General features: G+C 39.3%; 1 protein-coding gene across 1 annotated transcript in view; it reads right to left on the reverse strand.

The window, feature by feature from the left end:
• Positions 1-20,397, reverse strand: part of GDPD1_5 (Lysophospholipase D gdpd1) — a 43,714-nt gene extending 23,317 nt beyond the window's left edge. The window contains exons 1-9 of the mRNA XM_051219438.1: positions 20,103-20,397; positions 19,971-20,046; positions 17,325-17,537; positions 16,096-16,286; positions 14,588-14,692; positions 8,354-8,473; positions 5,631-5,702; positions 3,761-4,091; positions 1,287-1,384 (exon numbers count right to left, since the gene is read on the reverse strand). Of these exons, the coding sequence (XP_051065361.1) occupies positions 1,287-1,384; positions 3,761-4,091; positions 5,631-5,702; positions 8,354-8,473; positions 14,588-14,692; positions 16,096-16,286; positions 17,325-17,537; positions 19,971-20,046; positions 20,103-20,270 (1,374 nt within the window). The 5' untranslated portion in view covers positions 20,271-20,397. The remainder of the gene's footprint in view (positions 1-1,286; positions 1,385-3,760; positions 4,092-5,630; positions 5,703-8,353; positions 8,474-14,587; positions 14,693-16,095; positions 16,287-17,324; positions 17,538-19,970; positions 20,047-20,102) is intronic.
• Between the last annotated feature and the right edge of the window lie 6,487 nt (positions 20,398-26,884).

Below are 26,884 nucleotides of genomic sequence, written 5' to 3' on the forward strand. Positions count from 1 at the left end.
CTGCCTTCTCACGGCATTACTGTTCTTTATGAAATTAACAGGACGAAAAGCGAATGTCCGGAGCTTTAACCGGGTTGGTGGATATGGAGTCCACCTAGGGGAGTTCGAAAACCCTCATTCAAAATCAATTGTGCATATGGGCTCCAGTATCCTGAGAGAACGAATGGAGCATGAACCAATTATTGGTCACCAGCTACCATCGGACTTCATCTCCTTACGATGCTCCACTGCCTTGTGGAGCAGATCTTTAGATCAAAGGCTCCGTGTTTGGTCTCCTAAGAAAACCATCTGTTTCAGTCTGAACACTCGAATAGTATCTCAGCCCACACACATATCAAATGAGATCTGTGTGGCGCATATGAATCTGGTGACTCCATGTACCAATATCTGTGTTCAAATAAATAAATAAACTTAGAAATATATTACTTATATAACATTTATGCGCCACAAAAATCTCACTTGATATGTGTGAGGGCTGTGATACTGCACGGGTGCCCAGGCTGAAGCAAGTGGTTTTTTAGGGAGCCACACACGGAGCCTTCGACCCGAAGGTTTAATCCACAAAGCAGTGGAGCAACATAAGGAGATGCAGTCCCATGGTAGCTGGTGAACAATAACTGGTTCATACGCCATTTGTTCTTTCAGGATACTGGAGCCCATGTACACCACTGGTTTGGAATCAGGGTTTTCCAACTCCCCTAGGTGGACTCTCCGTATCCACCAACCCTGTTAAAGCACCGGACATTCGCTTTTCGTCCTCTCAATTTCGTAAACAACACTCCCGCCACGAGAAGGCAGTGAGTAGGACTTCCCTGACAGAGGCTATATACGCGTGGCCATGTGAGAGCATTTGGAGAGGGAGAGCGGAGTCTCCCACTCTCGGCCGTACCATGGCATTTGGGGTTATTACATAATTTCCAAACAGTTTACTTGCAAAACACTAACAGAATCAAAATCATGTTTACTACTGATTACTCGCTGATGGTGATAATTAAATTCATACATTATAAATATTCATTCATTCATTTACTAAACATACACATAATTAGGAAAATGAATAATTAATAAATGAAGAATTATACTTAAAGTGGAAGAATGTATTTGTAAAATCTCAGCGAATGAATTTGAAGTAAATCCAACATATTTCGCTTGACAATCTGATTAAAGCTTTATATCAAGGAAATTTTTTACAAATACATTCTTCCACTTTAATGTGTATTACATTAACTTAATGCCTAAATACTATGAAACTGTTCGATTAAATTTAAATGAAGAGTTATACTTACTTTTAAAACATCATATACAGCTACTATACCTTCATTATCTTTTGTTAATATAAAACGTTTTTCAGGGCATATATGAAACTGTACAATTGGTGATCCACCTAGATACATATATTTAAAAAAATATATAAAACAACAAAAGATTTGCACAAAACTATCAGAAAAAACATATTCAATAATAGCTTTAATTAGTATAATAATATTGGATGCGCACTGCTGAGGAGTCCCACAATAGGACGAAACGGCGGTCCAGTGCTTCCAGGTTTTCCATGGTGGTCTCGCTTCAACTGACTCATGATCTTAACCATTGAAACTACTATAATAATATTATTAAATTTTAATAGGAGATTGTATTCTTATTATAAAATAAGATGACATATTGAACTTAATTATATGAAGTTCAGTGAAGGGATCTCTTTCCAACGAATTTTATTATTATTAGGTTGTACAATTGTATATATGAAAATGTTTGTTAAAGTATCAGGTTTGTGAGATGATGTTGTAGAAGAAAAGTTATAATACTAGTTTATGTAATATGAATAATAACAATACTAATCAACATATGCTCACTAGTGACTGGCTTCAAGAGGTATTTCTTGAAGTTCTAATGAGAAGCAGTGACAAGCGGAGTTCAACCGGGTCAGTTGTGATAGTAACTTACTGAAGACAATGATGGATGTGTCGCTCAATCTCGTGGATTAGTTGAAGTTAGACATTAACAACATTGGATGCCGGCTAGCTCAGTGGTCTAATGGTTAAGCTCCTGGCACGAGACTGCTAAGTCCTGGGTTCGAATCCCGTGAGGCGGGGTCATGGATGCGCACTACTGAGGAGTCTCACAACAGGACGAAAAGACCGTCCAGTTCTTCCAGGTTTTCCATGGTGGTTTAGCTTCAATCGACTCATGACCTCAACTACTGAAAAAAAAGTTGTGTGCTCGTATCTGCTCGGATTATCGGGTAGGTAATAGTGAGGTTAGAAGCAGTGTTGGGAAATGATGGTAAATCAGTTGATGGGGTTGTGAATCTTCATCGACTGAGATGATTGGGCCACGTGTTACGTATGCCTGAACACTGATTAACACGATTTGCAAGGCTGACTAGTGTTGGAGACGGTTGGGAGGAAGTCAGGGGTGGCCAGACCAAAACATGGCATCATCGACTTCTGCTATCAGCCATGTTGGTAGATGCAGACTACTTAGTTGGGGTCCGTGCGACTATCGTGACCGATTGGTTGGGGACTCGGGGTGATATATATATATATATATATATATATATATATATATATATATACGATTATATAGCTTGATAATAAATTCATTCAAAAGAGATCCTTTCCCTGAACATTCTATATTTAATATTTAAATGGGAATCACATGTCAATAAATTGAACTTTTTTTACGGTTAAATAAGTATTATTTACAAACTTGCAATGACAAGCTTAAACCAGATTTAGTTACATTTGTTGTAAAAAGAAACAAAATTGCAAGAACCTAAATTTATTAACATAATAAATATGATTGGTGAGTTAATGCTGTGGTGTAAATGCAGTTAATAAACCGTGATGTTTTTAGTACACTAGCTCTTTCTGACGTCATCACGTTGCATTGAACAAGATGGATGAACCATGTATTCCAAAATTCAAATGACTGTCAATTTAAATGGTGAAGAAAACACTCATAAATAACACGAGTTCAGTCGACCTCCATTTAATAAATTGACAGTGTTTAATGAAGCTTAGAAAAATACTCACGGGCTACATGTATTGACACTATTTAATTAAAGTTAGTAATACTGAAGTTAAACAGTGTGTTTATTTGCTTCATGTCCTAATATCCTACTATATACCGACGAAGAACAGATATAAGACAATATTTTTGATTTTGAAAGACACAAAACTTTATCCCGATTATTCCCATATAGTCACTTGGAGTATTTAAAAAACTATGCACTCGATTAATGCCTTTACGTGACAGGACTACATTGTTTGAATGTTATGAATCAAGCATACATAAGAGTTTTTTGAAAAGCACAATTAAGGGATCTGTTAATTAAAAAAAACAGAGAACAACGAGCAATCGGAATGAAGATCTAGGTGGTAGCTCCACATTAACTACTTCTCAGATTACCAGATGTTTAGATGATGAATTATTAGTATTATAGCCTACTTCTGAGAGCTTACAGGGATACCTAAAATAATGAAAATGCAGACAGAGCATGTATATGGCGGGAAAATAAAGACTAATTGGAAGACAATAAGACTAACATACCCCAAAAACTTACGACGTGTTTATGATTAGTTTGTGTATTTTAGTCAAACTGATTCCGATATAATTTGTCTGTCTACTATCTTTTCTTTTCAAAAATCAACCGATCACTTATACTATGCTTAACTGGAGTACTGAATTCCATTAGAATCAAGGTAATCCATAACCCATTGATCAAAAAAATGATTTGTTAATGTGAAAAAAATCCTACCTTTTATGACGAAATCAGGTTTTGAAGATAATGAGGAATTGTGTTTATCAATATTGTTATTATCATTATTATTGTCCATAGGTAAGGAACTGTGATCAGGATCATGACTGAAAACATCTGAAAGAGCATTACTGCTATTATTATTATTGTGAGCATTAGATGGCAATGAAACGAAAATTGGATTGGATACAAATTCAGAGCATTTAGACATGGGAATAGATTTCTCTGTACTAGCATGATCTATATCAGTATTATTCTCACAATGATATGAATAATGTTCATGATCTACAATTGGTCGAGAACATATTCCAGTAGCATGGTGTTTAATAAGCTAAATAAAATGAAAGGAAAAATATGCTTTGTTAATGGATACAATAAACATTAGATGAAAGCGAAAAATTGAGTAATGTAACGGATGTGTTTTGAAATAATGCCACTTAATTTATAAATAGATATTAAATTGAATCCATCAATCCCTTTAAAATGTTTACTACGTCTATAGATTGCGTTTATACGCATACTTTTAATATGATATGAGTATTTCTCATAAAAGTACAAGTAAATGTAGGAATGACATTCAGGATCCGAAAGGGACAAACGCAGTGTCCAGGTACGAGGTGGTTGGCCACACATAATATATATTTCGAAAATTCCAGTTGATAAAGATTTACCAACCTATTGACGTATGTTCCATCTTCGTCTAGCGTAATGTGTGCTACTGATGTCGACAGGTATAAATAGTATGTAACGCCAGTCAGAAATCTATTATTATGATTTGATTTAAACACATAAACATTGGTACAAGAAGGCACCAAATAGATATGCGCCACATAAATCATCCGATTTGTGTGAGGGCTGGGATACTACCCAGGTGCCCGAACCGAAGCACGTGACCTATAGGTCTAATCCACGAGGTAGTGGAGCAAATTTAAGAAATGCAGTCCCATGGTAGCCGGTGACTCACAATGGGTTCGTACGCCATTTGTTCCTTTAGGATCCTGGAGTCAATGTGTACCATTGGTTTGGAATGACGGTTTTCCAACTCCCCTAGGTAAATCTTCCATATCCAACAACCCGGTTAAAGCTCCAGACATTCACTTTTCTTCTACTCAATTTCGTAAACAATACCCCTACCATGAGAAGGCAGTGAGTAGAACATCCTTGACAGTGGTTTTATGCACGTGGCCACGTGAGAGCAGTTCGAAAGGGAGGGTTGACTCTATTTACTCCCGGCAGTACGAGGGTATTTGGGAGTCAATCAGAAATGGGATGCCTGGCAGCAGAAGGTTGAGAAGATCAATTAGAAGAGAACGGGAACAAAGAGTGATTGGTATGGAAAAGAAGGAATAATGTATGAGACAATTGATGGCCATTTCGCAAATGATCTATTTACTGTATGGTTCTCAGATTCAACCAAGAGATTCTGTAATTTGGTATTCAAATAGATTGGTTGTTCCCCACTTATGTTCTCGTTCATAACACTAGTACCCTACATCTAACATTAAGTTTATGCATTCAATGGTCCTGAAATAAACTGTGTATAGTGTTTAGAATACATCGGTGATAAAATACTAGTAGCTCACAAATACCTTCTATTTTATAGTGACAACGTTTCACAATCACAAAATAAGACAGAACGAACTATTGTACAGTATACTTGTCCCCTAGTTGGCAGAGAGATATTTCGCCTACGCCACAAGTGATGCAAGTTAGCGAAACTTAACTATTTTATTATTAAGATTAAACAAACTATTCACATGAATAAATAAATCACTTAGTTTATGAATAATATTGGTTAATAAAACCAATTCAAATTCAATAGAACTATTATTATTATTATTATTATTATTATTATTATTATTAAACTTACCCAACGTGACACATTTGTATTACATGTTGCAGACCATAAAAATGACTGACTTCTACCTTCATGTAATAGGAGCTAGAAATTTTTTTAGAAACATGGAAACTTGTTAAACATATTTAAATGTCATAACATTTACTTGAGAAAAAAATGTGTACGAATTTAGTTAGTTTTACAAGTCAAGAATAAATAATTCACGTATTTATTTATTTATTTTAACACATAGATATTGGTACAAGGAGGCACCAAATATATATGCGCCACACAAATCTCATTTGATTTGTATGAGGGCTGTGATACTGCCCGGATGCCCAAACCAGTCAGTCAGTCAGTAACAACGTAGAACTTCGTACGTATGTACATCAGTTCGAGTTGCCACACCACATTAGCACAGAGATGCAGTGGTCGACTCAAATCCCATAGTGCTAGATGCCCAAACCGAATCATGTATATATAATGGTAATTTGATATAAACCATAAAGAAATCTCTAGTGACAAGGCAATATATAAAAATGTACGATAAGATAAAATATGAATTGTTTTAGGAAGCACAGATGGATAGTAGCTAGTAGTAGAATATAGGACGCACATTTTGTCCTATTTAGGACTCGTCAGTTGGATGTACTTACATCCCAGAGTTGTACCTGCAAGTACGTTCAGCTGACAAGCTCTGAATCTCACTGCTGACCGCCATCCATCTCTACTTTAAATGATTGTGATTTATGCCAAAATTGAGATATCCCGCACAGGATGCACATATGCTAAAAGAGACTAACTAATTGCAGTTCTAAAATGTCAATGGAAAGATCAAAAAACTAAAATTATGAACTGTTTTTCTTTTTATTATTTAAAACACCGCTAATCGAGATAAGTTAATTTGTCAATTTCTGTAGAACTTAAAAAAACATCAGTGAAAAAACGTAGGACGATTGTATTCAGATATACACATACAATCTGGTTAAAAATGACGTGAAACTTCTCTTTGTAATGTAGTTAGAAGTTGACAACAACGTCGTAAGTTGAAGGGAAAACGCTTGATTTGATAGTTGCATTGTTCTTTTCAATGAAATGGATTGATTACATTAAAAGTGAGCAGTTTCAAACTAATAAGTGATGGAAAGCTACCATGAACAACTGTTATAATTTCTCTTATTATGACCCAGCCAGTCCTATTACCTAATATTCTTGGACACCGATTCACTCGACAAGTTCCCAAATTAGAACACAGTTGAACAGGAACGAAATTATATTTCAAATAACAAGGGTAGATAGAAGTAAGAAGCACAACAGGGAAAACGTTAGTATATTTATAGTTTTTACATGAGAATATTCTAGAGTATTCTCTAAGTATCCGCTAACGTTGATTGGTTAATGAATAGCCAATCACCGCGACCCAACATAATCCTAGACGGAACGTGTTTTAATCCAATCGACATTCCGCTAACAACAAGTTGAACACAATTGATATATTTGGATTCATCATAATTATTCACAGTCTGAATACTTTAATTTATTTTTCTTCTTAAAAACAAATTATGCAAAAAATTTACAGACACAAAAGTGATGGACTATTTATAAACTGTAATTTTATTTAGACGTGGTTTAAATCTAATTACAATTGAGAAGCCTAGAAAATCAAGTTTTATGACGAAAGCCGAAAATCAATCCATATGTAAAAATCGTAGATGACTAATATTCCATAATAACCAAAAACATATGTTCTATTCCATTTATCAGGTTTATTTTTTCCAGAGTTAATCATTATTGACTAACTTAATTATAGAAGTTCATGGGACTTTGATGTTCTTGCTTTGGGAAAACACAATCTAAATTTGCCCCCAAATGCTCTCACATGGCCATGCGTATATAGCCTCTGTCAGGGAAGTCCTACTCACTGTCTTCTCCTGGCGGGGGTGTTGCTTATGAAATTGAGAGGACGAAAAGCGAATGTCCGGAGCTTTAACAGGGTTGGTGGATACGGAGAGTCCACCTAGGGGAGTTGGAAAACCCTGATTCCAAACCAGGGGTGTACATGGGCTCCAGTATCCTGAAAGAACAAATGGCGTATGAACCAGTTATTGTTCACTAGCTACCATGGGACTGCATCTCCTTATGTTGCTCCACTGCTTTGTGGATTAAACCTTCGGGTCGAAGGCTCCGTGTGTGGCTCCCTAAGAAAACCACTTGCTTCGGCCTGGGCACCCGTGCAGTATCACAGTCCTCACACATATCAAGTGAGATTTGTGTGGCGCATATGTATTTGGTGCCTCCTTGTAGCAATACCTATGTGTTAAAATAAATAAATCTAAATTTGGTAATGATGTTGACAACTCTTCAGTTAGAAAACCATAAACATTTGTTCTTTCTAGAGAATGCTGACGAGTCGAAATATTTTCGATATGTCTCCTGACTACTGGATAATTTTCCGGCAACCTGACAATAATCACTTCAATTTCGAGTTATATATGACAAATTTTGAAGGTGATGAGTTATATAATCATTCAAAAAACCCAAACAATTTATATCCAGTAACAAAAGGCGTAGTATTGTTTACAACGATACTGATCTACCATAGTTAATATGATGAAGAGTACTATGATTTTGTTCACTATACAAAACATCATTTTCTTTTCTTTATAATAAATAATGAGTTGATTGAAACATGAAGTTGTCCAACTGAAATATGGATATTTTACAAAAAAAAATATTTCGATGTTTAGAACAAATACCTTTAAGACTGGATCCGTCTCTTCGCCAATTAATGTAGAATTACCAGGATTATGCAAATCAGTAGCCCAAATCTTACGATCTTTACCAGCGGAATAAACAGTTGACCAATTGTTATTCACCTAGAATCAATAAATTAATGCTATCAAATACTCAGAACAGTTGTTTTTAAACACAATACATACCGAATGAAATTTTAAGTCATACCGATTATGTAAAAGAACCTATCATATTAAATTTCCAAGCAAAAAGCACAATCAATTAACGTTCACAGATTTATTATTTGAAATCGGTGAGGGATCTCAGACAAATATTGACAACCAGGAACCACTGGAAAGATGTTTCATTTTAGTATGAGACTCATCGATTTTAAAGTCATATGGTTGCAAAAAACTAAGGTATGTTCTACCAAGATATTTAACAAACATTTTATACAGTTATCAAACTTTAAAAACATGAATAGGACAAATCTTTGGCATTTTAATGTGTATTTGCCGACAATTTATTAATATATTGGCTTGAGTATAATTGACTAGCGAAATACTGAAATAACAGAAGTGGTCTAAATAAATATGGAGCCAAATGCACGACTTTCATTCAGTTTCAAGTGATGCTAACGATTAGTTCATGGGACTAACTCAGATCTGCTAATTCTCGACCGCAAGTGCTAACTTGACGTCATGGTCGGACATACATAACGTGGTGGCATAATCAAACTATGTTTGTCAGAATGTTCATTCATTTAATTCATACGTTGTTATGCAGGGCCCAGGAATCTTCGTTGCGGGCGGTAAGGCCTTAAAAGTACGGATCTGACACATTTAAAACTACTGAAAAAACACCTTATGTGACCGCCATCAACCAGTTTTCCTTTGAACTTTGTAGCCACACTCCCAGATCATAAGGACCATCATCAACTCCTTTTCAGTTGCCTACCTTATGAAGAAGTGGTCTTCCACGGTGTAAATAACAGGGAACTGGTAACTCCCCTCACACTGCTAACAGTACTTAAGATCAATTTTAACCTAACAATTGAAAGTTATGTATTTTAAACAATAAAATAAACGGTTCAACATAGTGATGGTATATATTTAGTTTCAGATAGTAAGGATAAGAAAAAATATGAGCGTTAAAATGTTCATCGATTTCTTTAGTGGGTTTTACTTGCAACCTTTGGGCGAAACTTATCTTACCAGTCTCATTGTGAAAGATAAAACCATTTACTACTTAAATATAGACAAAAAGATCTAAATGAGTTCACAACCTTATTGAATAATATCACTATCAAAAAAACTGTAAGCAAACAGCAAGAGACTAAGTGGGTTATAAAAGGCAAAACCAGGTCAATTGGTTTCTTCGATAAATTTTAAACTTCAATACAATCCAATAATCTAGTACAAATTCATGCATCCAAATTCTAAGATCGAAAAAGGTGGAATGGAGTTCAAAATCGATACAATTCGATGCTTATAAGTCCACCACACAGATCATTTAGTTGCCGATTATCCGGCATTTGTAATAGTTGTACAAATACCTACAATTAACGATATATTTAACAACCGAGTCTATTAGAAAATAGGTGACAATGTACAACTACCATGATACAAAATCAACGTCAATATTGATGTCTGCCACTCATGAAGAATTGTAGTAATAGAGTAAAACACATTAATAGGCAGGAGGAATGTGTATTTATTGCAAGGGGTTACAAAGTATTTACATAATAGGTACACATAGCCTTCAATCGTTCATTTGCACTACCCGGTGTTCTGTAATCTGAACTGTCTTCAACAGTGGCCTCCAAGTGTTCGGCTAACGCTGTGCTTGCCCCCGAATGCCCTGGTACGGCCGAGAGTGGGGTGAGTCCGCTCTCCCTCTCGAAATACTCTCACACGGCCGCGCGTATACAGCCTCTGCCAGGGAAGTCCTACTCATTGCCTTCTCGTGGCATTACTGTTGTTTACGAAAATGAGAGGACGAAAAGCGAATGTCCGGTGCTTTAACCGGATCACAAACCAATGGTGCACATGGGCTCCAGTATCCTGCGGGAACAAATGGCGTATGAACCAATCTTTGGTCACCGGCTACCATGGGATTGCATCTCCTTACGATGCTCCACTGCCTTGTGGGTTAGACCTTTAGGTCAAAGGCTCGGGGAGTGGCCCCTAAGAAAACCACCTGCTTCGGTTTGGGCACCCGGGCAGTATCACAGCCCACACACAAATGATGAACTGTTTATGTCTATGGAAACTACTTTTGTCGCTTTGAAAAACAATCAATTGATTCAAATTATGATCACTACAATTATTGTCATTATTAATACTAATATTATTATTACTACTATTATTGTCATTATTGTTATTATTATCATTATTATTATTATTTTCCACATTATTCACCTTCTTTTATACTTATACAGCGGCTCGTCTTTGGTGGAATTCCGACTGTATCTAAACGTTCTCGAGTCACTGTCCGGTTGAAAATTGTATGTTACCACCGAATACGAGAACTGAAGCAGTTTTTCTGAAACCACGTGCACCATTCAAACTGGCTGCCTTCAACGTTCGCACATTTATGCAGGTCGGACAACAGATAGGGCTGGCTATGTCTTTGGAAAGTCTTAATATTGATGTTTGTTGTCTATCCGAGACCCGTATTCAAGACTCTGGTGAAGTACTACAAATTCGATCTCCATCTGTCGATTCGAAAAGCTTGTTTTACATGCGCTTATCCGGGGACCCTGTGGCATCTTCGTCCGGTCTTGCTGGCGTTGGTGCCGCACTAAGCGCTAGGGCTGAGGCAGCACTAATCGATTGGATCCCCATTAACAGTCGGTTATGTGCTGTTAGATTAGAAAGTTCCATCAAAGTGAGAAGAAATCGACGTGAGAAACGATGTCTTTTCGTCATCTCCGCCTATGCCCCGACAGATTGCAGCCCGGATGCAATCAAGGATGAGTTTTACCACCAGTTATCTGTTCTTCTCCAGAAAGTGCGTTCGACAGATATTGTAGTACTAGCCGGAGACTTGAATGCTCAGGTCGGGCGTCTAGGCACAGAAGAGTCGTTTAGGTGGCCGATGGGGACTTGTTGGTCGCAGGTCAGATAACGGGGACCGTCTACTGCAACTGTGCACAGACCACAACCTGTTTCTGGCTAGCACTAACTTTCGGCACAGTCATCGCCGATGTGCCACCTGGCGTCCTCCCTCTGCATCCCAAGCCTGGACTCAGATTGGTCACATCGCGATCAGCTACCGCTGGCGTGGTTGTGTAAAAGACTGCCGCTCCTTTTGGAGTACCTATCTGGACTCTGACCATGCCTTGGTCTGCGCCAATCTTGCCTTACTTTTCAGTGGCCAACGAAGTGACCACCACCAAAAGATTGATGTTAGCAAGCTGGTTGCAACTTCTGTTGCAAATAAGTATCGAACCGAGCTAGCCTCTAGGCTACCTACCACTCCACCGAAAAGTATAGATGAGCATTGGTTGCAATTGCATGACGCCATGAAAATGGCGGGAACAGTCAGTTGTGGGTTTGCGAAACGTCCCGCTTATAAGCACTGGGTTTCTTCTGGTTCCTTACAACTCATTGAAGCCCGTCGGTCTACTCCGGGTGACCGTGAGTTTGACCATAAACGAAGGATGTTATGTAAGGAAATTGGGCAAAGCTTGCGTAAGGACCGAGAAGCCTGGTGGTCGAAGCGTGCTAATGAGCTGGAAGCAGCAGCTGCATCTGGTAATTACCGGAAGCTTTTCCAGCTCATCCGAGCCACTGGCAGCAAGAAGTCTGGTGTGAGTGAAACAATCTGCGAGGATGATGGGATGCCAATGACTAACATCCATCGACGTCTTGGACGATGGGCAGAATTTTTCGAAGGGCAGTTCAACTGGCCTGCTGCTCCGGCAACATCGGTCAGACTGTCCTGCCCTCCATGGCCGGTGACGACTGATCCACCACATGAGGTGGAAGTCCGCAAGGAACTCCAACTCTTGAAGCGTTACAAATCACCTGGCCCAGATTACTTACCTCCGGCTCTTTTTAAAGATAGTGGTGACTTTTTGACTAAGGAATTGACGACGTTGTTTACAAAGGTTTGGGAACTAGAGAGTGTGCCAACGTCATGGAATGAGTCGATAGTTGTCCCTATCTTTAAAAAGGGTTCACGTCGTTCTTGTAACAACTATCGGGGGATAAGTCTACTTCCGATTGCGTCCAAGCTATTGGCTTCCGTCATACTTCGTAGGTTGTTCAAAACCCGAGAAAGATTGACTCGCGAGGAGCAGGCTGGGTTTCGTTCTGGTCGAGGATGTATTGATCAAATCTTCACCCTCCGCCAAATATTAGAACACCGCCATACTTATCAAAGGCCAACAGTCGTAGTGTTTCTTGACATCAGGGCTGCCTTCGATTCGTTGGACAGAACTGTTCTCTGGGATTGTCTATTGAAGAAGGGTGTGCCTGAGAAGTTTATTAACATCCTAAAAGCCCTATATAAAAACACCTCAGGCAGAGTGAGGGCATACAACCACCTTTCTCCATTGTTCCATTCGAGTAGTGGGGTTAGGCAGGGTTGCCCAATCTCACCATTCCTCTTCAACTTTGCCATCGATGACATTCTGGAAACAGCTCTGATGAATGTAAGTAATAGTGGTGTGGATCTGTTGCCTGGAGAAAGACTTCTTGACCTTGAGTATGCGGACGATATTGTCTTACTGTGCGATAATGCCCAAGGCATGCAATCCGCACTTAATCAGTTGGCAATCAGTGTCCGTAGGTATGGTATGTGCTTTGCACCTTCGAAGTGCAAAGTACTCCTACAAGACTGGCAGGATTCCAATCCTGTACTCACCCTGGATGGTGAGGAGATAGACGTAGTCGAGAAGTTCGTGTATCTGGGTAGCTGCATAAGTGCTGGTGGGGGTGTGAGTGATGAGATCAATGCACGTATAGTGAAAGCCAGAGCGGCTTATGCCAATCTGGGCCATCTATGGCGCCTTCGTGATGTTAGTCTGGCTGTAAAACATCGGATCTACAACGCGTCGGTGAGAGCAGTTTTGCTCTATGCTTGTGAAACCTGGCCTCTCCGAGTTGAGGACGTTAGACGACTCTCTGTGTTCGATTATCGCTGTCTCCGAAGGATTGCTAACATTCAGTGGCAACACCATGTCAGTAATGCAGAGGTTCGGCATCGTGTGTTCGGGCACAGAGATGATAATGCAATTGGTGTCACCATCTTGAAACACCGACTTCGGTGGCTTGGACATGTTCTCCGAATGTCGTCCCAGAGGATTCCACGTCGTGCATTATTTGCCGACTCTGGGACTGGTTGGAAGAAGCGGAGAGGTGGTCAGTGCATGACATGGTGTCGTGGTATGAAAGAAAGCTGCAAAGGACTGGCTTGTGTTGGTCCTTCACGACTCCCTGGTTGGGGTCTGAGAGACGGTGCTACACAGTGGCTAGACACGTTATCAGATATGGCTCAGAATAGAAGCCAGTGGCGATCCTGCTGTAACCTTCTTTTACTTTCTTCATAAAAAGTGGTTCTGTCTCCCTTACCTGAAAGATTTCTTCCGATTGTACCTTTGCGTTCCCTGATTACTAGCACATTACCTTACACCAATCTCTTCGTTATTGTTCTCTCTTTTTTGTTGCGCTCCTTAGCTTTTTTTTTCTTTCTTTCTTTGTATTCCTCTCGAATTTTCATTGTTTTGTGTGGCGCATATATATTGGTGCTCTCTTGTACCAATATTCATGTGTCCAAATAAATAAATAATAAATAATAAACGCTGTGCTTCCGATGCATTGAAACTCTTCACTTTGTCCGACAATTGTTGCAACTTCAATACCACATTTCACTGTACACAACTTACAAACATCCTTGTGAGTAGTGTCCACTACAGTAGTAGTCATCAATACGCTAAGTGACGCAACAAGAAACTTAATATGTGGTGTTAGCTGGAAGAAATGTAATGACTCAAACTATTGCATCAATAAAAAATGTGGAATTAAAGTTGTCAAAGGTGACACCAATACGATAACTTGACTTTAATTCTTCTTTATAGCAATAAAAGCATTCTATAGTAATATGTCGCTATTTAAATGAATATTCTAATATGCTACTACAATTGCTAAGAAATCGTAAGAAATAAATCACGATAAAATAATTGAAAAAAAAAGTCAAGAAACGAGTGCGAATCATCGACAAACTTAGAGAAGAGTAATCCAATTACCTACCTGTAATGTGAATACACTTTCACTGTGTGTGCGAATGGTATCTGTACATCGTTGCATACCAAGTGACCATATTTTAATTGTTCCATCAGAACTACCACTAATAATCTGAATGAATATAAGAAAGTTTGATCAGAGTGACACCACTCGCGAACAATTATCATGTGAAGTTAAGCATGATTTTAATAATGGGAAACAAACATAAACATTTTTGTTAAAGTCTGGGAGATATCACAGTAATAAGTGGTTGGTCCGTAAAGAAAAACGAATGAACTGCTGCGTAGTATACCCGTCCTTTAATTGACAGATGAACATCTCACCTTCGTCATAGGTGACGTTGTGGTGTGCGCGACTGATGTCGACAGATATAAGTAGTATGTATCACTAATACAAAGTGAAATGCCTGGTGGCAGAAGGCTAAGAAGATCGAAGAAAAGAGAATGATTGGTGTGGAAATGAAGGAACAGTGAAGTTTGAGACGATTGATTGACATTTTGCAAATGAAGTATTTACTGTATGGTTCTCAGATTTTACTGACGTTCTGTAATTTTGTATTCAAATGCATTTGGTTGTCCCCACTCGTGTTCTCGTTCATTACAACGTAAGTTGGCAAAAGCCAGATGAGCTTTTTGAATCCGTGTAGGGCTTTCGTCAGACACCAACCCATTAGGGCTGATCAGAATTCCAGGATAAGTGAGGCTGTCGACGCGTTCGACTACTTCACTCTCTGTCCTTATTTAACCCAGGGTAGTCCTGAAGCAGCAATTTGCACTTAAAGGGGGAGGAACGCATCCCAAACATCATGGCATTATGGCTCGATGCTACCAAAAGACTCAGTATTTTATTAGCGTCTTCACCAAACAGGACTGTCATCTGAGTATTCTACGTTAATAAGTGGACCTACTGGTAGGAGATCAATTTCTGAAAATTCAGTCGACGAGAACGTTATTTCCAGAAGTAGGTCTATGATGAGACTGAGCACATTTGAAGCAGACGATCACCGTTGTGTATTCGCTGAGCCGGAATACTAAAATACCCAACTAAATGTCTTTCTGGTTTAATCAACCTATTTGGGCATTAGAGTCACCTACTATGAGTACTATGAGTGTTTGACTTTTTGAAGAAGTTTAGAAAGCTTTCTGTAAAATTCATCTTTCACTTTATTCGGGGTGCAGTCAGTGGGAGCGTAGGCAGAAATGACGAAAAGGCGACGACGCATGTCCCTATCCTTACGAGTTCTTACGGGGCCGTTTCGCCAAACAGTACATGGGCGACTGTTAACAGGGATCCATTCTAAAAGTGCCTTTTCTTCCCTCATACACAGGATTAGATTTTATCTTCACAGTTAAAGTTTTACTTAACGTTAATGATCACGAACAAATAATTAAACAGTTTTATACATTAAAACTATTGCAGATAATTAGACTATCAAAACATCTCAGTGCCTAGTATACATTAAAATAAACGATCAGTTTTTTTAGAAACTAGTGACATGAGAAGTTATAACTTACCTCTTCACCATTTGGTCGAACAGCAAGTGCACGTATACTATCAGTATGACTTCGTAAGTCGAAAGGTTTACTACGTGATCTAGGATCCCATACCCATATTCTTTTATAAGGACCACCAGCTACAATGACTGTCCCAGATGGATTCATAGCTAAGCTATATGTACTTTCATCATTTGTTGTCAGTGGACGAGCTTAAATAAAACAGACGTGAAAAATATAAGAAGAGGAGACAGCAATGTGAAAAAACGCACTTTCAAACAGGAAGTAATCTGCAAATACTCGTGTATAAGTTGGACTCCAAGCCAAAAGGTTTTGTCAGTTAGATGCAAAACTCAGAAAAAAAACTGTTAGAAGACAGACGGATTAAGCTAAGTGAACCAGAGACACTAGCAGTCAGTCTACCCTTTGTGAAAACTTTTGGGAGTAATTATCTACTAGAAAAGTCGGGTTAGTAAATATATAAATTTGAAATTAGAAGGTTACTGGGAGCAAAATGATAGGAACAAGGAAGTGGATTGTACACGAAAATTTAAAAACCGGAATAAATCCAAGGTGCGTCGTTACAAACAGACAAAAATGCCCATTTTATAAGAAAATTAAATGAGGTTGATACGATTTAACTCAGTCACTCTTCTTCACGGTGAAAGACAAATTACAGAGATGTATATGCTAAAATGATCAAAAGCATAATTAAACTATAGATACTAATTGTTTTCGGCATCTGAAAATAGGACTTGAAATAGTGCGTCAATACAAGGGGGAATACTACTTAAGCATTTAGCGAAAAAGTATGAATAAAACTGAAGTTTAGGGTTGGATTGGAATGTGAATTGAAACAACTAAGGAAGCACCATAGTATACTAAATGGGTAATTTACGTTTAAGAAACGTCGATAGCAACCAGATCCTAAGCTATTCTTCTCACAGCTTAGCAATAATGACAGAGTATTACTTGCAGTAGTTAGTACTTTTCCATGCTTAAGTGAATGATGCTAACTTTTGGACAAACTATTCACTAGCAGATTATCATGAAATATCTAATTCATATTATGGCCAATAAACAAACTTCCACGTAGTTTTTTATTCACTCCACTAGTGAAGAGAAAAGTAATACTGATTGTTATTAATACTAGCCATTAGTTTACGACTGGTAAGGCATAACAGTCTTAAAGTTTAACAAGTTTCAATCGAAGTATGACGTAGCGGCATGATGTATGTTGTGATACTTACTTTCAACTGTATTATTAGTTGGTGTAAGTGCTGTAAGTGTTCTTATATCCCACAAAAATATTGCGCCATCTAGACCAGCACTAGCAACTTCCTCACGATGTTGGGCGTAGGCAAGCACTCGAACATAGTCTTTGTGTGTACCCAGAGTAGACATACAAAATCCTTTTGTAGCATTCCAAACCTTCACTGTCGTATCATTTGAGGCAGATATGACTAAAAATAAACAAATGATCCGGATAAGTATGCATACAAAAGCATTTTGTTAATTCGAGACAGATGAAAAGCATATAAAGGGTTTCATTTAAGTTATTACCTTTATTTGACTTAGTGTCAGAATTATAATCATAATATTATGTGTAGTGGAAGAACTCGTCTATTCAAAAACTGTAGTACGGGGACAAACAAAGATGATAGGAGATAAAAAGGAAAAAATCGGAGAAATAACTGTATGAACCTTGAAGCCGAAATATCTTACCACTTACTCAAAGCTCATCAACGAATTCAATGATACCGTAAGGATCACATTATCAGACAAGTAGATTTACGTTGATATATTAGGTTTTCAGCAATTTTTTGTGTGACACTATCCGGCAGGCGTAAACTAAAGTAGATGAAGTGTGATTCGAACTTGACACTTAGTAACTAAAAGTCGACTACTATGAAAATTAAATTAATACTTCTGTTCAGCTTTGAGTAGCACTAGTTTATCTCCACAGAGAATGAAAAAAACTAAGGGATATCATCAGAGAAAATAGTCCATAGATTTCAGTAAAACAAATTTCGAAAGTAACTCGAAAAACTTTGTTCTCCAACTATATATACCTTGTAAAGTCTAAGTTAGTTAAGGCAACCTATTACGTATACTAAAAAGCTGCTCTGAAACAAGCCAATACAAACGACTATGTGGATAAGATGTAAATATTATTGGGAAAAAATGTTACAGTAACGAACTACAGCTTAGTAAGAGCTGAAAAAACTCTTTCATTAGCAGTGCCACTCTTAAAGTTGGAAAGCAAATCAAGGCAACCTGTTTAAATTAGAATCGCTGAGTTCGCAAAACATTTAATGAACGTCGAAGAAGACTTTCTTATACAGGAAACGGGATTTTCAAAGATTTTAGGACAAGACAGTGCTTCTGTAAAGACTACAAACAATACACTGCACAACCAGTAAAGCGCATAACATCTATTTCAATAAGCTCAACTAACCATATAATGTAGATTTACCTTTTGTTGCGAAATTTCTAGTCAGTGTACTACAAACAACTGTTATAAGGACTAATGTTTGAACGAATTCATAAAGAACGATTTGTAGAATATAAGAAATGAATGAAAAGTTTGAAACTAATCTGATACGATAAACAATAACTACGGGACTGGGTTGTCTAACACTCTCGTGCATATATATCTGATGCCTGTGAGGCCCATATATATCTGGTGTCCCCTTGTACCAATAACTGTGTTGAAATAAATAAATAAATAAAATAATAAACTCCCGTGTAGAACGTACTGAAGAACTCCATATACTGGCATGTTCTGGGTTATCACTATCATTAACATACTATAATAGATTATACGTCAGGTTTTTTCCTTTTACATCCCAAATCAGCACTTATTCACTCACAATTTGAATTGCTGGTTAGTCTTTGCATCGAGACTTGTACAGTGAGACTGATTTATGGACGACCTTTGGGAGACGCCAAAGTGACATGGAAAGTGTCCACCTCCTTAGTAGGGTTAAATTAGTTATGTATTAATGTACGCCATCAGATTTAGGGTTTACGTCACGAACTGACATAAGCTTTAATGGTTAAATGCTATTTAGCCATACATGTTGATGAATTTTTGGGTCGAAATTCAAGACCTGCTATCTTAAACATGATTGGTCTGTCCATGAATTGTAGACGAGCCACATATGTTAGTGGGTATTTCGTTTGGTGGAAAAATGTGATTATTGTGAACATGACCAAGGTCAGTCCTATTAATATGTTGGTTTATGGACAGACTAATTATAAGTCGATTTGAAGGGCGAGAAACGCAGGTCTAGTTTTAGTAAAGATTATCATGCAGACGAGGTTTCATACGTGTACAACCAGAAATCGGTCAGCTTGAACAAAAATAAAGTAAAACACCTGTATATCATCTCCACGAGCAAGAATCTGAACACGCCTCAATAAGTAAGCAAAAACAATTTCCGTAATAAAATAAACGACAAACGTTGACAGGAGAGTTGCGAAATAAACACCACTAGGACTTCTTGTACATAATGGATATACTAAATGAACACTCAGGAATATCGATGAGACTATAATTTATGGATGAACCAATCAAGTTTAGGACAACAAGTCTTGGATTTTGGAGCGAAATTCATTCGTCCATCCGGTTAAAGGGCATTTTGAGATTTTAGCTTATGTCGGTTCGTGGTGAAAACTTTAAATTGAACTCCTAATCTTAACCATCAACTGTAAATCATGATCCTTATTCTCCACATAGGTTTGTAACACTCGCATAGCTCTAGCAAGTAAACGAACATTCTCAAGGCCACTTTAACGTCACTCAATCGTTTCCAGAAGTTATAGTCTCACTATAGTGACTACACAAATATCACAGATTTACGTACAAATAGAAACAAAAGCTTGTAACGTACGATTTTTGCCACCACAACATAGTACAATGTCTGTAACCCAGTCAGCATGATGTTCCATGGTATGCACAAGAGGATCCTAAATTGTACCAAAAAAATGATAAAATTATTATATTACAGAATTGCAAAGCATACCGATTGCCTTTTAGTGTTCCAAACCCTGATAATGGAATCCCGCCCAGCAGTAAACAGTCTGTCTGTACACGGATCATACTGTAGCGAGTTTACGCCTGAACGATTTTTCGGTTCGATTTCAGCTCGTATGAAGAAGGATAAACGACCCTTCTTCCGACAAGCATTCATGACAACACTAACTTAACCGCACCCACAACTTCGAACAGCTCTTCTATGGGATATACAAATATTAAAAGCGAATTAGTCTAGTGCCACATCGAGCTGAAGAACTGTGAGGTGCGAAACACACCACCACAGTACCGCTTTTGTAGTTTTCGGCGCTCAATAAATTCTTTCAATAGACAATACACTAGAGAATGAGTAACGATCACTTTTCACTATAAAAATCTAACAAATCTTTCATTCGACCAAATCCTGAATTACATATTACGCGGTCTAATGACGCTCAGTTTCACTGATTTTTTCACCGTAGTTATTGAACTGGATTAGGTTGTAGCGGTAAATAAATCCCCAAAATAAATAGCTCTGTAAGTTTTCGACATTGGATGCTGACCATATGTTTTAGTGGACTCATCTAGCTGAAGGCGCTCGGTCAGGCATATTAAAAGGTGTTACTGGTAGAAGCGTTGTGAAACACTGAATACCTGTGACATCATCATTGGTGAGCCCGACGTGATCTGGTACACCTATTTGCAACTGTTCCTTTTTGGGATTTTTCATATATCATTGCCTTATTTTTTTATTTTTTTAAACATTGTGATTTTTTTCGTGTTTTTTCTTGGATATATATATATTTTCCCCTCGTTCATTATCGTACTTCATATTTCATCATGACTGAACAGACACCTAAAGTACTCAAGCTTAAGACCTTGTCCCCACCTTCGTTTCAACTCATGCCTTTCTGGCCCGACAACATCGAAGCCTGGTTTTGCTACGCAGAAGCCGACTTCTCCGAGCACGGCGTGATCGACACACGTGCACAATTCCTCGCAGTAGTCAAGGCACTACCGCGCGAATTCAACAGGTACGTAACACCTAGTATGTTTACTAGTGATGTTTCCGATCCTTACGAAATCTTAAAACGCTCGATTCTTAAACGAGGAGACCTAACCGATCGACAAAGGTTAGATCAACTCTTCAACAATATCGAGCTGCAACACGGTTCTGCGACGGACAGGTTGCAACGGATGAGAGAGGTACTAAGCCCAAGAACTTTCGACGAAGGTCTATTCAAACAACTCTTCTTATCAAAACTTCCCCAACAGGTGCAAGCAGTTCTGGTCTCGTTCCAGAACAACGCCTTAGACGAGCCGGCTGCATCTGCCGACCGTATTCTAGAAATTACGAAACCTACTACCGAGGTATTTTCAGTCAAAGAAAAACCTCAAACGACTCAAAATGATATAACCGACTTATGTCACACACTCACGCGTTATCTTAGTCTTCGTACCGACCGTAAGAGATCGCGCACACCACGTAGAAGCATTTCTCGTAAGCGATCTGTCTCTAGACCACGAGAGACAGATAACCCCGACTGGTGCTGGTATCATAACCAGTATGGAAAGTTTTCCAGAAATTGCAGAAAACCCTGCAATTTTCCCAACACGAAACCGACTGATTCGAAAAACAATTCGAGAAACTTCCAAGCCGGCACGCGTTAACGGCAACCGTAGCCGGCGAACAAAGCCGTCTGTTATTCGTCACAGATGTGACAACGAGAGTTCGCTACCTCGTCGACACTGGCTCAGAAGTTAGCGTTCTCCCAGCAAATCCTAACGACCGACTTCACGAATCGACCCTAAACTTACAGGCGGCAAACGGAAAACCGATCGCTACGTATGGCAAAAGGTACGTTTACCTTAACGTGGGTTTACACAAACCCATCCACTGGATTTTCGTTGTTGCAGATGTTTCTATGCCAATCATTGGTATGGACCTTCTACAACACCACAATCTGATCATCGACACTCGCAAACGGAGGCTAGTAGACGGAAATACTAATTTGTCCGTTTGTGTAACTTCTTTTACCGGTTGTAGAGTATCCCCAGTCACAGTTAAACATATGATAGACCCACTCTATCAACCACTACTCGATAAGTACCCTGGGATACAACAAACTCAACCGAAACTACCGTGTGTAACCAGCAATGTTACACATCACATCACGACTACAGGACCACCTGTATTTTCTAAAGCACGACGACTAGCTCCTGAAAAGCTAAGGTTAGCGAAAAACGAATTCGATCACATGATGGACTTAGGAATCATACGACCGTCAAGTAGCCCATATGCATCTCCGTTGCACATGGTCCCTAAAAAGGACAGCAACGATTGGCGTCCAACTGGTGACTATCGGCGATTGAACGCGAAAACCATTCCCGATCGTTACCCGTTGCCTCACATTCACGATTTGACAGCTACCTTGAAAGGTACAACTGTCTTTTCGAAAATCGACTTGGTTAAAGCGTATAACCAAATCCCTATGGCTACTGACGACATACCGAAAACAGCCATCATTAATCCCTTCGGACTCTATGAATTTTTGCGAATGCCTTTCGGTCTAAGGAATGCTGCTCAAACATTTCAAAGATTCATAGACGACGTTTTTCGAGGTCTCAACTTCGTACATGCGTATGTTGACGACTGTCTAATCGCAAGTCCGGACAGAGAAACACATCTCAAGCATCTGGACCTTGTTTTCGAACGATTACAAAAACATGGCATTACTGTAAACGTTCAGAAATGCCAATTTGGAACCGACTCATTGGACTTTCTGGGACACACTATCGATGCTCAAGGTATCCGACCCCTTAGAACCAAAGTGGCGGCCATTCTGGATTATCCAGAACCGACCACGATCAAGCAACTACGAACGTTTAACGGCCTGGTAAGTTTCTATAGACGTTTCATACCCAAATGCGCATTACTTATGAAACCTCTGACCGACCAACTTCGTGGAAATGAGAAATCCATTAATTTGGACGACAACGCACGAAAAGCATTCTCCACAGTTAAGGAACTGATTGCTAAAGCAACAATGCTTGCACATCTGGACACCCGAGCACCCATTAGCATCGCAGTAGACGCATCCGACTCGGCAATCGGAGGAGTCTTACAACAATGGGTTAACCACTCCTGACAACCTTTGGCATTTTTCTCTAGACGGTTGCTAGACACTGAATTGAAGTACAGCACATTCGGTAGGGAACTCCTAGCTATGTATTATGCTGTACGGCATTTTCAACACTACATCGAAGGCCGTGAATTCACCTTTTTTACTGGCCATAAACCTCTTACTTTCTCGTTAAGCTCCTCTTCAGCCAAGTACTCACCACGTGAGGCTCGACAACTGGACTACATTTCGCAGTTTACTTCAGACATTCAACACATCTCTGGAGCAAACAATGTAGTCGCAGACGCATTATCTCGCATAACTTCCTTGAACAGTTTCCAAAGAATCGACCTTCTGAAACTCGCCCAGCTTCAAAAAGAAGACACTGATCTTCAGCACGAGTTATCGTCCACAACACTTAAACTACGCACCAAACAGATGGGAACAGGTAAGGAAACCTTACTTTGTGACACATCTACAGGTAGGGATCGCCCAATCGTGCCGAAACATTATCGACGCAATGTCTTCAACACATTGCACAAACATTCGCATCCAGGTGTTCGTGCAACCATCAAGCTTATAGCAGAACGGTTTTGCTGGCCTGGAATGAATAAAGACGTAAGAGAGTGGGCACACTCCTGTGTAAGCTGCCAAAAATCTAAGGTTATCAGACACAACAAATGTCCCTTAGGCTCGTTTAAAACTCCCGATGCTCGTTTCGACCATGTTCATCTGAATTCGGTAGGACCTTTAACAGATTCAAATGCATACTCTTTTCTCTTAACCTGCGTAGACCGTTTCACTCGATGGCCAGAAGCAGTACCTATCAATGACATCACTGCTGAAGCAGTGGCCCGCACCTTCGTCGAACGATGGGTAGCAAACTTCGGCTGCCCTTCAACCATCACTACAGACCGCGGACGTCAGTTTGAATCTGATCTTTTCCGTCGTCTGACCACACTTTTAGGAATCACTCGCTTCCGAACGACCGCCTACCATCCACAAGCAAACGGGTTGGTAGAACGTTTTCACCGACAACTGAAAGCTTCGCTATCAGCTGGACCGACGCTCTTCCACTCGTCTTACTAGGTATCCGCAATGCAGTGAAAGCTGACATTGGATACACTGCGGCTCAACTCGTTTATGGAACAACACTTCGACTTCCAGGAGAATTCGTGGATCCTTCGTGCTCATCGATGAACATGGATCTAACCTCCTACACGAACAGGCTTACAAACGCAATGCGTTCAGTTAAACCTGTTTCCACTCGACCGCAATCAACTGATGTATTCGTTCAACCTGACTTACGATATAGTACACACGTTTTCGTTCGTCGAGACTCGCATCGACGACCATTCGAATCAGCATACGAAGGACCCTTCAAAGTTGTTCAACGCGAACCCAAGCACTATATAATCGATAAGAACGGAAACAACGATAGCATCAGCATCGATCGCTTAAAAGCAGCGCATTTAGAAGGAAATCCTATCTACGTGGATTTTCATTCGGTACAATCGGCCGACACGACTCCGACACTTATAATACTTCATCCGACAACCAACACACACGTTGATACTTCGACAGTATCCGAAAATAAACTTAAAACGACGCGTTCTGGAAGAAGGGTGAGATTTCCAGAACATTTAAACGACTATTGCACGTAAGGCACTTCTCGACATTTTATATTATTTTTTTAAAAAAAAAACAATTTCAATATGCTTATATATTTTTATTTCTATAAAAAAAACAAAAAAAACAATTTTTTTAACGCTATTACGTGTTCATGAGTTTATTTTCCATTTTTTTTCCGCCGACATTGTGTTTTTACGCACATACGAGTGTATTTTCGACATGCACTTACATTTTCTTTTTTCTTTTCCAGGACGGCTGGAAAAGAACGATGACGTTTATGAGGATCCGAAATTTTCATTGTACATTTTCTTTTTTTACTATGTTGTACCTCCGTCCCATATAGTAAGGAAAGACGACCAGACGCTGCTAAATTTAGTAAGCTATCAGAACAGTGTTTACCAACGACAAACTCGTTGGGTTTAGACTTCTGGCTGGCCACGTCTGAGGGTCGTCACTGCCCCACTAGGGGGGGAGTGATCTGTAGCGGTAAATAAATCCCTAAAATAAATAGATCTGTAAGTTTTCGACATTGGATGCTGACCATATGTTTTATTGGACTCATCTAGCTGAAGGCGCTCGGTCAGGCATCCGCGCCAGATCACGTGTGGTAACGCCGTGCTCAACATCAACCGCAATCGCTAGCCAGATTAGATCAGAGAATTCCGATATATTGGTCATCGTCAAATATACTCTTCCGATCTCCTCGACTCTGTCTTTTGATTTCTCTTGGTGGGAACGAAACATATTAGGTGTTACTGGTAGAAGCGTTGTGAAACACCGAATACCTGTGACATCATCAAGGTCATTTCATTGATTCAGATTTGTGTAGTAAGGATAAAAGGAATAAAAGGAATTTATTCTTACTTTTTGCCTACGACCTACTAGGAAATTCTCAATCCATTTTAAAAGAGGTCCGGCAATACCAAGGTTTTCTAACTTCAATAGCAGTCTATTAGTTGGCACCTTGTGAAAAGCCTTACTGAAATCTATGTAGACAACATCCACTGAGTTTCCGTTGTCTAGCGCATTAATCCAGAACTCCATCGCTATAAGGAGGTTCGTTGTACAGGATAGACCCTTTCTAAAACCATGTTCTATGTTTAGTAAGTTATTGGTTTCCATAAATGCCGTTATTGTCCGTTTGATTATTCTTTCCAGTATTTTAATCACAACACTGGTGAGGCCTACGGGTCTGTAATTCGATGGAACTTATCGTGGACCTGTTTTATGTATGAGAGTGACGATTGCGTCCTTCCAGTACGTAGGTAACAAATCTTGGTCAAGTGACATATTGAATATCACAGTCAGTGGGGCCGCGACATATTGTGCAATATGTCTCGAGATTTTGGGGTGTAGTTCATTTGGTCCTGTTGACTTCTCCATGTTTAGGGTGCTAAGAGCTTTAAGCACATCGTTTTGGTCGAAGTCCACGGTGAGCAGCTGGTTTGTTGACTCTGTATTTGGGTCTGGTTCTTTCTTTAGAGGAGGTTCCTGAGTGAACACTGCCCCAAAATAGTCAGCCATAGCCTCAGCTTTTTCCTGATCTTACTCTAACATTTCAGATTCACTTCCTACTTTAATTAGGTTGGGAATCCAATGATGCATCCTTGTTCTGCAGTTTATGTACGATAATATTCTCTTTGGCTGTTTGAGTGCAGATTGAGCCAGCTGCATTTCATACTTTCTTTGAGCTTCCCGAATTTTTGTTATACACTCGTATCTTATCGATCTGCAGCGTTCCATCGTACCTGCTGTGCCAAGGCGGATGACAAAATTCCAGCATTTCTTCTTTTGTCTTAGTAAACGTCGAATATCCCACCCTATCAAGGGATGTCCGTGCTTCTTTTTCTTTGGGACAGTCTGGGGTATGTATGGTTGAGTTACCCGATTGTATAACTGCCTGAATAGAGTCCATCCCTCTTGTACTGATGCCTTTGAGTCAATTTCCCAGTTCCCAGCCGATGCTGCGGAGTTAAATGCCTCCATATCTGCCTTCCATATGTTAGGACGGGACGGCGCAACTGTTTGACAGGCAATC

Source organism: Schistosoma haematobium, chromosome 6 (assembly GCF_000699445.3).
Source record: "Schistosoma haematobium chromosome 6, whole genome shotgun sequence".
In the NCBI taxonomy this organism is placed as follows: Eukaryota; Metazoa; Platyhelminthes; class Trematoda; order Strigeidida; family Schistosomatidae; genus Schistosoma; species Schistosoma haematobium.